General features: G+C 34.9%; 1 protein-coding gene across 2 annotated transcripts; it reads right to left on the bottom strand.

Annotated features, from left to right (window-relative positions):
* Nucleotides 1-7,812: 7,812 nt before the first annotated feature.
* On the bottom strand, nucleotides 7,813-15,318 carry LOC125840386 (serine/threonine-protein kinase ATG1c). 2 transcript variants are annotated; one of them, XM_049519358.1, is made up of 13 exons: nucleotides 14,816-15,318; nucleotides 13,969-14,089; nucleotides 13,798-13,856; nucleotides 13,072-13,136; nucleotides 12,780-12,873; nucleotides 12,617-12,697; nucleotides 12,388-12,496; nucleotides 12,087-12,159; nucleotides 11,671-12,005; nucleotides 11,182-11,540; nucleotides 9,158-9,452; nucleotides 8,541-8,611; nucleotides 7,813-8,297 (listed from the first exon to the last, which is right to left on the bottom strand). In XM_049519358.1, the coding sequence occupies exons 1-13, from the start codon at nucleotides 15,062-15,064 to the stop codon at nucleotides 8,058-8,060; spliced, it is 2,151 nt and encodes a 716-aa protein (XP_049375315.1). In that variant the 5' UTR covers nucleotides 15,065-15,318; the 3' UTR covers nucleotides 7,813-8,057. The 2 variants fall into 2 exon arrangements, with proteins under 2 accessions (XP_049375315.1, XP_049375316.1); XM_049519359.1 differs by having other exon boundaries at nucleotides 11,671-12,002; nucleotides 14,816-15,255.
* Between the last annotated feature and the right edge of the window lie 46 nt (nucleotides 15,319-15,364).

The raw sequence follows: 15,364 nt of genomic DNA, 5'->3' as shown, positions 1-15,364 counted from the left end.
GTGATGAGGTTGCTTTATAATGTATAGGTTGTTTTTTTTCAAGATCTAGAAATATTAGTCAAACATCTCAAATTGGTTCAAGAATTTAAAAAATAAAATAAAAGAAACATCTTGGTTGGTTCAAATTGAAAGGACAAAGATAGTAAAGTATTAATACTATAATAATTTATTAGCAAGTGGGAATTTAAGAATGACAATGATCTGAGTACATGTTTTTTTTTTTCTTTAATTTTAAAGTTGGTACTTTTATTCCGTTTATTTTTACTCGTTCATTATACTCAGTTCCTAATCCATACATTATTAACTTTAATCAATTCTTATTGCATTGATTCAATTATTTTATTTATTATTCTCTAAAAATATGTTAAATTAATATTGAACAAATAAAAATGAACCCGACAATATATAAATAGGCAAATGTTTTTTTTGACATTGAGGCGGCTAACAAAGATGGTTATCATTATTAGGCTTGGTTGTTGATGGAAGAATTAAACTATATTAAAAAGAAAGAATTAACGATTGGTTTAATGATCGATAAAGTGTGGACGTAAGTTTTAAAGATCATGATCCAAATTTCAAACATGACAAAAATGAATAAATAATTTCATATCATTTAAACATCATATTAGTAAAAAAAAAATGAAAGCAAAAAGAATTAGTGATTTCATCTGACCCATTTTTGAATTATTTGGAATTAATTTTTTTTAAAGAATTAGAAGTCTTCTCCCAAATACGCATCACGTATGACACACACGGAAAGGAATATAAATTCAGGGGCGAATTCAATATTTCAATATGAGTTCACATATTTTTGACGTAGAATATAAATTTATATATTAAAATATACCAAAATTATAATAAATACAAATTAATATGAATTCATATTTTCAATGTTTCATCTACCTCCCTTGTACAACAACCTCAAGAGTAATGGTGAACAATTCATAGTATTCTATTTCAGTATTCCTTAACGATAAATAACTTTTGAAGATAATATTAGTAAAATAATAATTAATTAAAAGAGCATGATTTTAGAGAGGACAAATCAATCCTGATATATATTATTATTTTATTAAAAATAAATAAAATAAAATACAAGAGTTGTAGTCGTAATATTGCAAATGTGAGAAAGACCTGTAAAACAAACAAAACGTAAAGAAAGGTTTTTAAATTTTTTTCTAAACTTTAAACTTTAAATTTTGAATCTGCTCAAATATAATTGGACTTAATTGGGGTAGTTGCATTTGCATGCCTTCTCACGGAGAACTTGTAAATTAATTTGTCAAAAGTCATTAGTGGTCCTTTATTAAAAAAAAATTCCAGTCTATCTTTATCTTAGAAGAAGGGAACCCACAAGATATTTTCAGTTTATTTATTTCTCAGTTATTGTCGTATCAAAAATTCCAAAGAGACAATTCATTGACTCATAGACCAAAATTGGGATCTTAATATCACAGTTGAATTGTCTTCATTAGATTAAAAAAATAAGTTAAAATGTACAAAGTATTTAAATAGCAATTTAAATCAGCCAAAAAAATATATGTTAGTGCATTGGAAGGTTATAATTTTAGCTATTGAGACTTTAATGTTATATTGATGAGAGAATTGTGATTTAGTGACCATATATAAAAATTATATATTATGAATGATACTCGATTTATAAAGAAGGATTCTTTTGAAGTTATATAAATTATCTAAAAAAGTAAATACAAGGCAATGCTTGTCACGAAATATATCGCTCTTGAAATTCTCATGATTAGGCCAATGCACCATCAATCAGTGTGGTGATGAACACGATATACTCTAAATTAAGTTGTTTATCTTGTAAACAAGGAAGATATAGAAAATATTCCGTACTTGATTCAAAAGATTTTATATTCAATAGTATCGGTAAATTATTTTATTTAGCTTGTCTCTTATATGACTTTGTGAACCAACCTTTAATCTATCTTGAATATCAAGGATTCTTAAAGATGACATTAACTGTTACTCCATCCTTTTTCATTTCTAACTATTACTAATGCCCACCATTATTAACTATTATCATTCATTACCTACGACCACCGTCCTCATTCATAACCACCACTATCATCAATTACCACAACTAGTCATCACCATTAGTCATTATATTCGATCGTTACCATCAACAACTATTATTATAATAACCATCCATCACTATATACTGACAATCACCATCATCAACCATCACTATATATCAACAGTCGTAACTATCAATCACCACTATTAATTATCACTATCGTCAACCACAATTATCAATCATCACAATCAATTACCATAATCAACCACCATCATTAACCACTACCTATAAAAAAAAATTGTGAAAGCAAGAAAAATGGTAACTCAACTAGGCCTATTTTTGAATTATATGGTATAAAAGAATATATTCAAAGTCTTCTCATATAAACTCATGATACAAGTGGGGAATAGATTAGAATTGGAATAATTGAGAGAGAGAGTTGCATTTGTCTTCCCATGGAGTACTTGTCAAAAGTCACTCACTATTGGTCCTTTATATTGGTTTTGTTTTTCCGGTCTTTATCTTTACCTTAGAAAAAGGGCACCCACTGGAATATATTTCCAGTTTCCACAAGGCTAGTTTACTTAATTCCTCCGTTCATCTTTACTTGTTCAATATACTAAAAGTACTTATTCGAGAGTATTCATTTTCCAACATTTAGATGAACTGTAATTGATAGGGATAACTTAGTAAAATTATCCTATAATTTATTGTTTTCTAAAGGTGTATCAAATCAAACATATGTAATGAACAAGTAAAGACGGACGATAGGAATATTTATTTCCTTTAAGTTATTGTCATGTACCTAAACTTCTAAGGTACAATACATTGACTCAAAAACCAAAATTGGATTCTTAATATCACAGTTGAATACTCCCTCCGTCCCTTTTTAGTTGTCCACTTTAGAAATGGCACACAGATTAAGGCAACAATGATTAGCACAGTGAAGTTACAATTTTACCCTTATGACAATTTTTCACTTCAAAATTACAACCACTTATTTGAATTAAAGTGAAATAAATTGGAGGGAAACAACATACACTTTTACAATTTTCAAGAAGTGTAAATAAGGGTATAATAGGAAAAAATTTGTTGTCCTTTCTTGATTTGTCAAAATGGACAACTAAATAGGGACAACTTAAAAAGGAAATATGGACAAGTAAATAGGGACGGAGGGAGTAGTAATTAAGTCATGGTCCTTTTTATGTGTCGTAACTACTTCTATATTAATTAACTATGCAAAAGAGTTCGTCCTTTTTACGCCAAAAGAATAGAAAAAAGACTCGTGCATACCATTATCAAAAAGGAAATGACCTTGCACACACGCATTCTTAGTGGTCCTTGGACCGGAATATAAAGAAATAAATACATAAAGAATTCGAACGAATTAAATATATATAATAACAATAACAACTTAGTATAATCCATGAGTGGGGTCTGAAACACAAGTCATACACTATCTTTATGAGTAGAAGGGTTGTTTCTGATAGAACTTCTGCTTAAAAGAGAAGTTATTGATAGACGGGTCACAAGAAAAAAGATAACAACAAAATATCAAGACACGGAGCAAAATGAAGCAACAAATAGTAGAAACACATAGAAGAATAAAAAAACTACTACATGATTACTAAATACTACTACTAGGAGAAGAGGATACGAGGCAAGCCCCTTGCCTCTCCCACCTAACGAGCGACCACACTTTATCACTTACTAACCTTCTCGACCTCATATCTTCGTATTTATGGTCATATCCTTAGTAAGTTGAAGGTGTGTCAAGTCATGCCACCTCCTCCTGTTCTTTTTTAGCCTACATCTACCTCTCCTATCCCTTGCTGCTACAACCAACCTCCCACTCTTCCTAACTAATGGATTCGTGCACCTCCTCCTCGACACTCTTGTCTCATACGATACTACTAGTCTAACAGCTACTCTGTTGAACTTACCCTTAGATATATATAAAATCTTCCGACAAATAAGGTTTAGATGAATCATTTGCGCTCCTAATTCAGCTCATACTCTCTATACGGAGCAAATAATGGAACATAATAATACATTAGGACCTACATCTAGGGGAGGGGGGTATTTTATTAGCATCCCCCAGGCAAAACTAAATTTAGTCTCTTAGAGAGTTGGATCTTAAGACCGTTTAATTTGTGGACTGCAAATTATAATACAAGAACTGTAATTTGGTATATAAGAATCACAGTGTGCATCAGATGTTAAAATCTGAACATACAATTGATAGTTTAAAGCATGTCGTCCGACACAAATTAGAATATTTTCTGTGCCTTTTATCACATCACTCGATCTATTCCATTATTTTGCCAATTTTTACAGGTGAAAGAAATGGAAATAATAGAACAAACTTATTTCTACCTAGGCGAAGGTAGAGAGGTTGTTTCTGACAGACCCTGTCACCCCCCAAATCCGGATGTGATGGCACGTGTCCATTTCCCACCGGACACGTCAGCCTAACCCAACCACAACGATAGAGAAGTAGAAATACGAGAATAAAAGATAATAAATAAGCGGAAGACTTTAATTAAGACTCAACACTACCCAGAATTTGGTTGTCACATGTACAAACCTCTAAATACAGAATTCGAATAAAAATATACAAGTCTCAGAGTATAGTTCTCGAATAGAACAAAACTGAAAGTAAAGATAACTCAAGGGCACATCTGGAATGAACCGCTACCTCTCGAGTATGTCCCGAAGCTCAATCTGCTAAAGAAACTACTAAGCCGAATCTGAGAGAGAGTTGTCAACCTACACAATTGTGTAGAAGCAAGGGTGAGTGCCAAAAACCACAGGTACTCGCAAGTAACTCTAAACTAAGCAAAACTAGCAGCTACAAACAACTCCTTTCAATCCCAACCGAACCACCGAAACTTCAATCTAGCAGCAAACCAACCAACTTATACTAAACAGATCATATTCAACAGCCAGAACCAACAGTATATCCTCATCAACCTCAGATCAACAAATAAGAGCAAGTAGATCAAATTCCACATAAGAAGGATAAACCGATACAATCCACACATCACAGACAAAGATAAGGCAAATGCGATGCAATAATGCAATAATGATGTCATGTAGTCGTGATGCATGTCTGTCCTACGATACACATCTGTTGACGTAATCAGTCCGCGCTGAATACTCAAATCAGAACCCATGGGGGCCACACATGGACCATGTATCACCGCCGGAACCAAATCCCATCGACATTCAAATCGCTAGCCGGAGCTAGTCCATCTCATATATCTCTAGCCGGAGCTAGTCTCAACTGTGTCTCATATCCATCCATCCTCATATCAGTATCTCAGAACTCATGCAACAGATAGTTCACACATGGGATAAATAATGAATATGCACATGTCATCAATCACAATCATATCACGATCACATCATAGTATTACACATCATATGTCTCAATCACAACCATATCACGACCACATCATAGTATTACACATCACATGTTTCAATCACAACCATATCACGACCACATCATAGTATTACACATCACCTGTCTCAATCACAACCACATCACGACCACATCATAGTATTACACATCATATGTCTCAACATCAATGTCTGTATCAATCATAGCCTACTCATGCTCTTCTATCCCCTCAATATAAGTTATCACATGACTTATTCAACAAATTCAAGTCACATATAACACATTTAGCTCGTTTTATTCCCCATCTTTCATTTACAACAATTTCAATCAACAAATAAAACTCATCCTCAATCCCCATTACTCCCCAACACAATTAGGAAAGTAGTCATGCGTAGTCTAAGAGTTTTACAAAGTTTGGAAGCCACTTGCCTTAAAACGAACTCCAAAAGTTACTTGACTTGAGCCTTTCCTTTCCGAGTATAATCCGGATCACGATAATCTATTCAAACAATTATTCACAATCACAATTCGAGTCCAATGACACCAAAATCAAGAAATTTAGGGAAAAAGGGCAAAACGGTCCAAAAGTCTCATACCGGAAAACGATACCCAAATTTGGAAATTTTTGATGTAAAATGATTCTTAAAGTATTTGGAAGCTAATGGTGAAAACCAATTTGAAAACGGAGCTGAAATCAATTCACAAACTCAATTTGAAGGAAAATTCACGTTCTTGAAGAAGCCTAAAATATTCGGATCCGAAACCCCGACTCGAAAATGAAATATATCTGGAAAAACATCTTACCCTTTCTTAGATAAGTTTAAATATGAAATTTCATCAAAAACGGAGTTAAGATCGACCTTGAAATTCTCAATTTATCAAACTTTAACTTTACCGGGAAAGTCCAAATTGTACGCGGTTAATATGATGAAAATAATCGATGAATCAATAATTTTATGTTAAAATCAGTTTACCCATAACATAAGGATCGTAAATATACCTTTTTCATCAAAAAGGGAGTCCAAATCGATAAAACCCCAATTTTTCCCAAGAGATTTACGGATAGGAAAAAAAACCAAATAAAGAAATTATGAGAAAATGTCGAATTGAAGATTGAATACTAACCCTCATATTAATTCAAGAAGAAACCCGTAAGAATCACTCCATTCCGATCTCTAGAACTTCCGATATGCTCAAAATACTAAATGAACACAGTCTGAGATTTTTATAACAGTACATGGCTGTTATGCACTAGAAAAACAGCAGTTAATCTTTCACTAAAAAAGCTGTAATTTCCTCATACGATAGTGAAATGACCCGATTCTTTTTTTGTAAATGTCTTAAATAATGATACGGACCTGCTCGTTCAATCGGAGCTCAATTTCATGCTCGTTGCCCAGTCAAATATCATTTCTACTCGGTAAACAATTATTTCTTATTTGCGATAAAAGTCCAATCTCGGGTTAGTGAAAATGCACCCAAAATTTGCAGATAAGTCCTATAATTCATGCTCAAAATTTCAGAACTTTCGGAATAATTTTTCAACCTTTAAAACTAATAATGAACCCTTTAGTTGCCACAATTTGCTGAAATAGTGTCAAAGCATCCAAGAAGCTTAAAAGCTCACCCAAAACTCATTTGGCACTTCCCGAACACAAACCAAATATGCTACTAGCTTGAAAATGACATTTTCGACTCAATGAAATCGTCGGAATTTGAATTCGAGGTCTCCTTGTCCCGGTATCCGATAAGGCGTCAAGAAACTAACTTTAGGCTCAAAAAAACTCGAAACGCACTCGGGGCCTCTAAAAATTCAACCAAGACTCATTCTAGACTTAGAATCACCCCCTGAATCCAACGGTGCCCTCGGAATTCCATTTCGAGCACCGAAACCTCGTTTGTTGACCAAAGTCAACTCTTGATCAAAATTTCACAATTTTTGCAACTTAGGACCTCAAATCTTCGTTTTAACTCCAAATTCGACTCCGTAAATTCTCATAGATCCGTTTCGACATTCTAAAACTGCTAGAATCGACGGAAATCCGATTCGAGTCTCGAAACTCCAAATGACTCGAAATAGCACTTTTAACCAAACTTTAACTCTTAAAAACTCAACTTTTCATCAATTTTCCTTCAAACCAACTTCGAAAATACAACAATTAGGACTCGGGGCAACTATCGGGAGGGGTAAAACGGTCATTTTATGAAAATTTCCAAAAATGACCTTTAGGGTCATTACAGACCCTCGGCTCAAACAAAGTGAAATCAAAGCACTATTGTAAAGATACAGATATCTGAAGTTAAATTTTTAATAGGATGCATACCACTAGTCTTTAGAAAAGATGGATATCAGCTAACAAAGAGCTCAATGTGCTGATAGAGGCTTTGCCTCCAGATGAACATAAGGAGATGGTCCAGGGGAATTAAAATTTAATTAACGAAAAAGAAACATAATGTTACAAGCGTTAAAGAAAATGAGTTGCCATTTTTCTTTTTTTCTTTTTTTCCTTTTCACTTTAAATATTGCTAAAAGAATAACTGTACAGACAAAAGAATTTTACAGAGTAAGGCATTGGCATGTTATCGTCGTTTTGTATTAACAGCTCTCTCTCCTCCTTATGGAGAGCAGTGTTGATCTTCACACTTGAGCAGAGCCATCATTTGAGACTTTGAAACGCTTTGCCTGTTATTAAGGACATCAATGTAATTTTGAAGCCTATAACGATCCGAGTTTGTTAGAGAAAATGGAGGGTTTAAAATCAGAGATGGTGCTTCCACTTGAAGGAATGCTAACAACCGCACAGCTTTTGAATAGAACATGACTGCATTTTCAGTCCGACTCATGTACTCATCAACCTGCCACAGTAACATAACTTCTGGTAAATGCTTACTGCAATATTGAGTCTCATTAAACAAAAAATAGGGACTGTTGTCTTCTGAAAGGAAAAAAGACGAAGCATCTGAACCAGGAGTAGTAGAGGACAAGAAAAAAACTTTCTGATTCCCTCTGTCCTAAAGTTTTATCATGAAAGTCACTCTGTTTATGTTCGAATTCAATTCAACAAAAACACCAGGATAGACCAAGATAAGAACACTTACAGCTCCCTTTCTACCCAAAGCCAGGGCAGATTGAAATATCATCTCCATTGCATCTGGAACCTCTGTATTTCCTAAGAAAAACAACAGCACACAACCAAGCTCTTTAGTTTTTTGTCTAAGACCATAAAAGGCAGTTCTATGCATCCTACTCAAGTGAAAAATTCCTATGCCAAAGTACCTAGGATGCTTTGATTGCTGTCAATCCCAGTTGTAAAACAATAGCAAAGAATAATATTTGTTGCACATAAATATGAAATACCAAGTATCAACTACAAGCTCAACAGATGGCAAAGTTATTTTACAGTAATTTGCATAATTTTGTCTTGCATAGTTTGGTAAAACTATGTTGTTGTTGTTGTATAATTTGGTAAAACTTGTTCTTATATATCTAAATAAACCATCAAGAGGACTTGCATAATTTTGTCTTAATAGTAGCTGCTGAAGTAAAAGTTTGCCAGGTGTATAGGAACTCATAAATTATTGCAGTAGAATAGATAGAGGAAACAGGAAACAAATGTCACAAGCACAGTTGCAGCATCACACATAAAGCACATAGAGATTGAAGAAAAAGGGGAGGAATACAGGACATATTGACGGTAGTTAGTCAGAGAATATACCAGGCTCTATATGTTTGGCAAGTTCCTCTGCATTACCAACTTCACCAAGAAATGCTTTTTCAATATGAGAACACACGTTCTCCGGCCCCAAAATGTTACTAGCATCAAGATGCTCTTTTATGCTAAGACTAACTTGACCTTTCTTCATCATTTCCTTTAATCTGATCGTCTCTTGGCTCGGACTTCCTTCAATTGCCGATGCCGCTTGTGTATGACAAATATCCAAAGCTTGCTTCCATATAGCAAGAATGACTAGCTGAATTGAAAATGCTTCCAGATGCCTGCCTGCTTCAACCTTCAAGAGAAAGCAAGAACTATTAGCAGAAACATACCATAAAGGAACCAATAACAGCAGAGATAACAGAACAGCCAGCTAAGCCAAAGATTAATAAGAGATTTTGAATATAACATCTCTTGAGCACCGAAACTTGGAAGCATATATTAAGACAATAAATATCTTAACAGCAAAAGGTAAAAGACCATAGAGTTAATAATTAACATCATAAGTTCTCCAAGCACTTAACATCACCTGATATTAGCAGGTGAGTGCAGTGACGATGAAAGGTTAAATCAGATGACAGTCATAACGAACAAGAATCAAGATTGATTGAGCTGAAGTTTGGACTAGTAACTCTTTTTTTTGCTGATAAATCCGATGCAGGAATCAAAAGATCTTTTCTTTCTTGTTCTTTTTTTCAGGTCTCTAAAAAGTGAGATTCAACAGTGGTTAAACTTGCAAACTAGGTCAGACATTTGCATTTTTGGGTATTTCTTCCTTTTTTTAATAACTGTAGCGTCCGGGCCAGCTTGCGCACACCTCAACTATTTTCACGGGATACCTGCCAGCAACAAGTACCAACAAATACAAGGTAACTCTGTCCAGTTCTCAGTCCACTTCATTGACCACTAGGCCACACCCTTGGGTGCCATTTTTGGGGCTTATTTGGGGTATTTCTAATTCCATCAAAACTCTGTATCTCATCACTTAACACTTTCTAGTAAGTCTGTATCCCAAATAAAAGGTGATCACTATCTGATATGATTTATTCGAGAGATTTTATTGTGCAATACTGTTGATTGGATGTTCTCTAATTTTGTTTCATTAATTAACAATCAAACTATTTTAGAGGCACAAAGGCATGTTATCAGCTCCTCCATTTTCCTGGACTGATGAACAAATGAACCTCAGACAGGAATATAAATAAGTAAATCACAATGGAATGTATAAGGGAACAAAGTTTGGCTTCATCAAATTCAGTTAATGTTTCTTCAGGAATCAAAAAGTTGATTTACGTATGTAAAGATCAGCTCATTGCTGAAACCACTGAAGTACACAATAAACCCCAGATATTTGTACGAAGAAAAAAAAGAAGCTTCTCATTCAGTTGCACACCAAGTAAACTATGTCAAAGTAACATATTATAAAAGATGTACATCAAAATTTAGATATTCCATGAGATACATGAGGCAAATAAAATAAGAATAGTTTGTTTCAAGGAAAGAACAAAATACTTTAGAATAATCAAATTTTGTTCTATTAAACAACTACAACAACAAACAGCGAAAAGCTAATGAAAAGATCTGCAAGAATATGATAAATTCAGATGAATCCAACTTGAGCAAACATATTAAACACCTATATGGGGGTAACCAAGTCAATGGTGTAAAGTGTAAACAGTAGCAAGGCTGTTGTAGAACAATGGTAATGCTCTAACTGAAGCATGGGATCAAAGCTAAAGAAATGGAAAGCAGAATCTTCTAGAAACTAGGCTAGACCTTATTCTTCCTTGCGCCCTTACATACCATATCACACCAAACACACATGAAGCTGTAGAGAAAATGAGATCACTTTGATGTTTTAAGTCTTCTCTAGATTTTTTATTTTGTGGCTGGCTTCTGGGTTTTAACTTTTATCATGTAATGGAGCTAGCATATCTACTTTTGTACTCCTTGCATCTTCTTGATGCCGGTAATGAAACAACTTACTTCATAAAAAAAAAAAAAATGACATCACTTTGAGTTACCTTCTCATTTACTAATTCCATGATAGCAGAGGCAGAACGCTGCAGGGACTCTATTCTGGCCATGCCATCAGGTGGCGACTGCTCCAAGCAATTTATGACATCAGTGCATACTTGTGAAGCTCCAGGTGCAGATGAGGGACTCTCCAAACTTCCTAAATGACCTATTCTACTAAGAGGAGGACCACTAATAGGAACCGGGTCACTTGGTCTAGGATCTACTCTCGCAGACGCTTGCAGGGAACAGCTTGATCTGAAGGGCATATTGCTAAGCCTAGAAGCACCTATTGAAGAATATGAGTCCACTGGAGGGCCAGAAACAATAACATAGTCCTGATCAATCAACTCGAATGAATCCACCACTGTTGAATGGAGTGAATACCATAATCAGAAAATTAGTCTTAGCCAAACTTACAGTAAATCCAAGCAAAATATAAATTTCTGCGAAATTCTAGGAAAAAGGAAATTGGGAATACTGTTGCAAAATAGAACCTTTTGAACGAGTAGTTGTTTGTCTATGGTCCTTCAAATTAATAGATTCCTTCAGGTTCCCTTCTGAATGTCGGTGGCTAGAGCCAATACTATCTGTTTTCTGTGGGGTACTACTAGTAACTTCTTTCCTTTCAGCTTTTGCATCACAAGAAAAACCATATGACAACCTCTGTGGTAATCTCCCAGTAAATGAAGGACCACCATTAGGACCGCTGGAATCATCATCTAGACTAAAGGGTAAACCATCTTCTTGAAAAGTTTCCTCTGTGCTCCTCGCAGGATAGCCTTCTGATATAGGAAAACCACCTATTACCCTTTGAGGTCTCGTATCCCTGCTGACCATGTCCAACATAAATCAAATCCGAAAGATGAAATTATTTGTAATAATGAGAACTAGAATTCATTAACTATTTTACCAGGACAGCTCATCTGGCTGCTTCTGTGCAAGAAATGGGTGGTTAAAGAACTCTTCAAATGTCAACCGCTCCACTGTGTATTAAGGATACACGAAAGACAAGTTTGAAATTTTAATGAGAAATTGTCAGGTAATGAAAATTCAGGATTTATTATTGTTAAGGTAAATACTAAATAACATATGACCTTCTCTATGTGAAAAGTTCTCAATGGCAAAGCGTATAGGAAACTATGATACAAGTAATCAAGTCGGTATGTGAAAGATCATATACAGTTGAAATCCACACCACTCAAATGAAGTACCTGGATAACGGCGCAACAATTTTTTACACAAATCTATGCAGCTAGGACTTAAATTTTTTGCACTTGGAGGAAACAGCAATTCAGTCGACTTCAATATGTTCTGGAGCAACTGCAGCAAGATGGAGAGAGAAAATTCAGAACTTTGTGTCAAGCCTTTTAATATCACTGAGAAAATTGAACCTAAAAAGTGCCACCAAAAGAAGTTTGCAATGCTTGGAAGATATTAAACCTGGATTTGATTGTTTCCGGTAAAAGGGGTTTTGCCAGTTACTAGCTGAAACAGGATGGCACCGACGCTCCAGAGATCTGCCTGCGTTTGCAGCCAAAAGTTAATAGGAACTCGAATGATATTACTAGACTATGGATTGGAATCATTAGAAAGAATATATCACCTTTGCATCATACTTCTGAAGTTGCATTATTTCTGGAGCCATGTACAATGGTGAACCACAGAGTGTTTCAGCAAGACCCCTAGGTTGCAAAGACCTAACAAAAGATAGAGGTCACATTATTAATGACTTTTGAGTGGACTACTTAGGAAACATTTAGCTAGTAAGCTTGAAACTTAAATAGAGGGTTAAAGAAGGACAGGAAATATATAAAAGTGTTTCTAATGGAAAATGAATCAAAATGGAAAGGGGGAGTACATCAGCAAAAAGACGTTTACCAAATGGATAACTTTACCTTGCAAATCCAAAATCAGCAATCTTCAAGGTGGAGCGGTCATCGTTTGAGGATAAGAGGAGATTCTGTAGGATCGAGACAAAAGGAACAAGTCAATGAATTGGCCATTTCCACCAACACTACCATTCAAAGCCTCAAAAAAATTTAAAAGCCTTATTGTCTACGAATAAATGAAATATTACCAAAGACATGCAAGAACTCACTCCTAGGAAACCAAACAACTTTAGCTCCCTCAACTAGAATCTACTAATTTGCTGATATATATATTACATATCTGTTAAAAGAGACTCATCTACTTTGTTGCTTTCATTTTTCCTTTTTTGTCTTTTTGAAGAGTCTTGTCAGATATGGTGATTATTCAAAATCTCTGTGTAAGAGATGCGATTGCTACCCGACAATGAAGCAATTTCACACCTCAATTACCTTGGCGTCATGTGGACCATTCCAATCTGTGGTTTATGCATTAAAACTGCCAAATACTAAGCTCCTGTTGATGATTAATACAACAAATGGCTACAAAAAGTGCTACGTGGTGCACAACTAACAGGACAGTCTCTTTGCAGCTCACACAATTTTATATATTTTTATGCATAGAAAAGCTAGGAGGGAAGTCATTAGATGCCCATGAATTTCAACAAGAACTATGGCCGGGATACACCTGAGGCTTATGAGAAATCAGCAAGTTTAAATACAAATTTACAGTATAACAGTAGACGGAAGCGAAACCTGAGGCTTTAGATCCCTATGGATTAGATTGTTGTCGCGAAGGATTTTTAGACCAGATGCTACAGTAAAGAAATGAACATTAGTATCTTTGAATTCATCAAAGAGTAAATATTCATTCACTCAACATATGAAAAAGGGAAGTTACGTAAAGAATTAGAAGGTCAGACAAACCAAGTTGCTGCATAAAATGTTTCGCAGTTGCTTCTGGAATTCTCCCTTGGCTTTGTTGAATGTACATAGAAAGATCTCCTCCTCTGCAGTACTCCAAAACAATATATATTTTTCCCACCTCCTATATTACATGCACGTTGTTGCATTTAGATCAAAAAGGAAAGAAAATATACGACTCAAGCAGAAAGACATTCCATTTGTACTTTAACCAGATTCATAATCAGTAACACGTGCACCCAAAAAGTAGAAAAATTAAGTGACACGAGACTTGGACTATAGACTAAGCAAAGTAACGGACTATGCCCAAGCAGAGCTTAGATACGTTGTTCAAGAGTTTTCTGGGGATAGATAAAAAGCTGAATCTGCTTAGTTCTAGTTTCCATTGAACTACCCAAAAAGATATCCCCACTACTTCTTGAGATTAAACTGAGATTTTTTAAATCTCCTATATCCTTCTACCATGTTTATAGAAACAAAGCTATACACTTCCTTTATAACAACACGAAGACAACTAAACAGGTAACACATAACGTGCATTTTCTTTATTGAGTTCCTTCTTTCAATAGAAAACTTTCACCAACCAGACATTATCTCAAGCCTGAGCAAAATGAGCATAGAATTCTATACTGCTCAAAGTACCAAATGCATAAATCTAATATCCAAAACTCCATGCATCCACACAACCTCTATTATTTCCAGTTGCTCCATCAACTCAGACAAGTACCAAAATTTTATCAGAAGCTACAATTTGACTATGAAGTTTAGCATTTCTCTTAGCAAAAAGATGCATATTTCAATGATTAACACAAAAAAACAAAAATCTGAAACTGAATTTGACGATAGGAACCTCGATCATGTCGTGCAGGCGAATAATATTAGGATGATTGATCTTCTGCAAAATTACAATTTCTGACTTTAGACTCTCCTGAAGCTTATTGTTAAGCCGAGCCGTAACGATCTCCTTTATAGCAACTTCGGTTCCATGAGCTCGGTGCCGAGCATGCCACACCGTCGAGAAAGAGCCGGCACCGATTTGCTTCCCTACAACATAGTCCCCAACTACAGACCTCCCTCCTCTGCTCATCGATTGAGCCATCTCCACAAAAACCCTAACGGAATTTTCCACCACCAAACACGGCCTTATCGGAGAGGTCCACCACCAAACACGGCCTTATCAAAGAAGAAAGTCCACAACGGTCAAATTCAATTGAAAGTTGAGATTAAGGGAGATTTTTTTGAGCTCTATAATTATGGTGATGGTGATTGAGCTTTGAAAATTGAAAAATTATATGATTTGAGTTAATAAAAATGGAAATTAATGGAGTTTATCTTGATTTTAAAGCTTAATTATTTTTTGGGGGGGTTTAATTAATAATTGTGTGGGGGAGAAGGATAG

Source organism: Solanum verrucosum, unplaced genomic scaffold, assembly GCF_900185275.1.
Source record: "Solanum verrucosum unplaced genomic scaffold, falcon-dt-bn FXZP01000137.1, whole genome shotgun sequence".
In the NCBI taxonomy this organism is placed as follows: domain Eukaryota; kingdom Viridiplantae; phylum Streptophyta; class Magnoliopsida; order Solanales; family Solanaceae; genus Solanum; species Solanum verrucosum.
The sequence above is the reverse complement of the archived record's forward strand: the minus strand, read 5'-3'. Positions and strand labels throughout refer to the sequence as shown.

Excerpts from the sequence above, each read along its gene's own strand:
- LOC125840386 (XM_049519358.1), bottom strand. The coding sequence starts at position 15,064 with ATGGCTCAATCGATGAGCAGAGGAGGGAGGTCTGTAGTTGGGGACTAT. Across the intron at positions 14,090-14,815 it reads GCCTGCACGACATGATCGAG|GAGGTGGGAAAAATATATAT; the intron begins GTTCCTATCGTC and ends CATGTAATATAG. Across the intron at positions 12,160-12,387 it reads ATTGTTGCGCCGTTATCCAG|TGGAGCGGTTGACATTTGAA; the intron begins GTACTTCATTTG and ends CTTAATACACAG.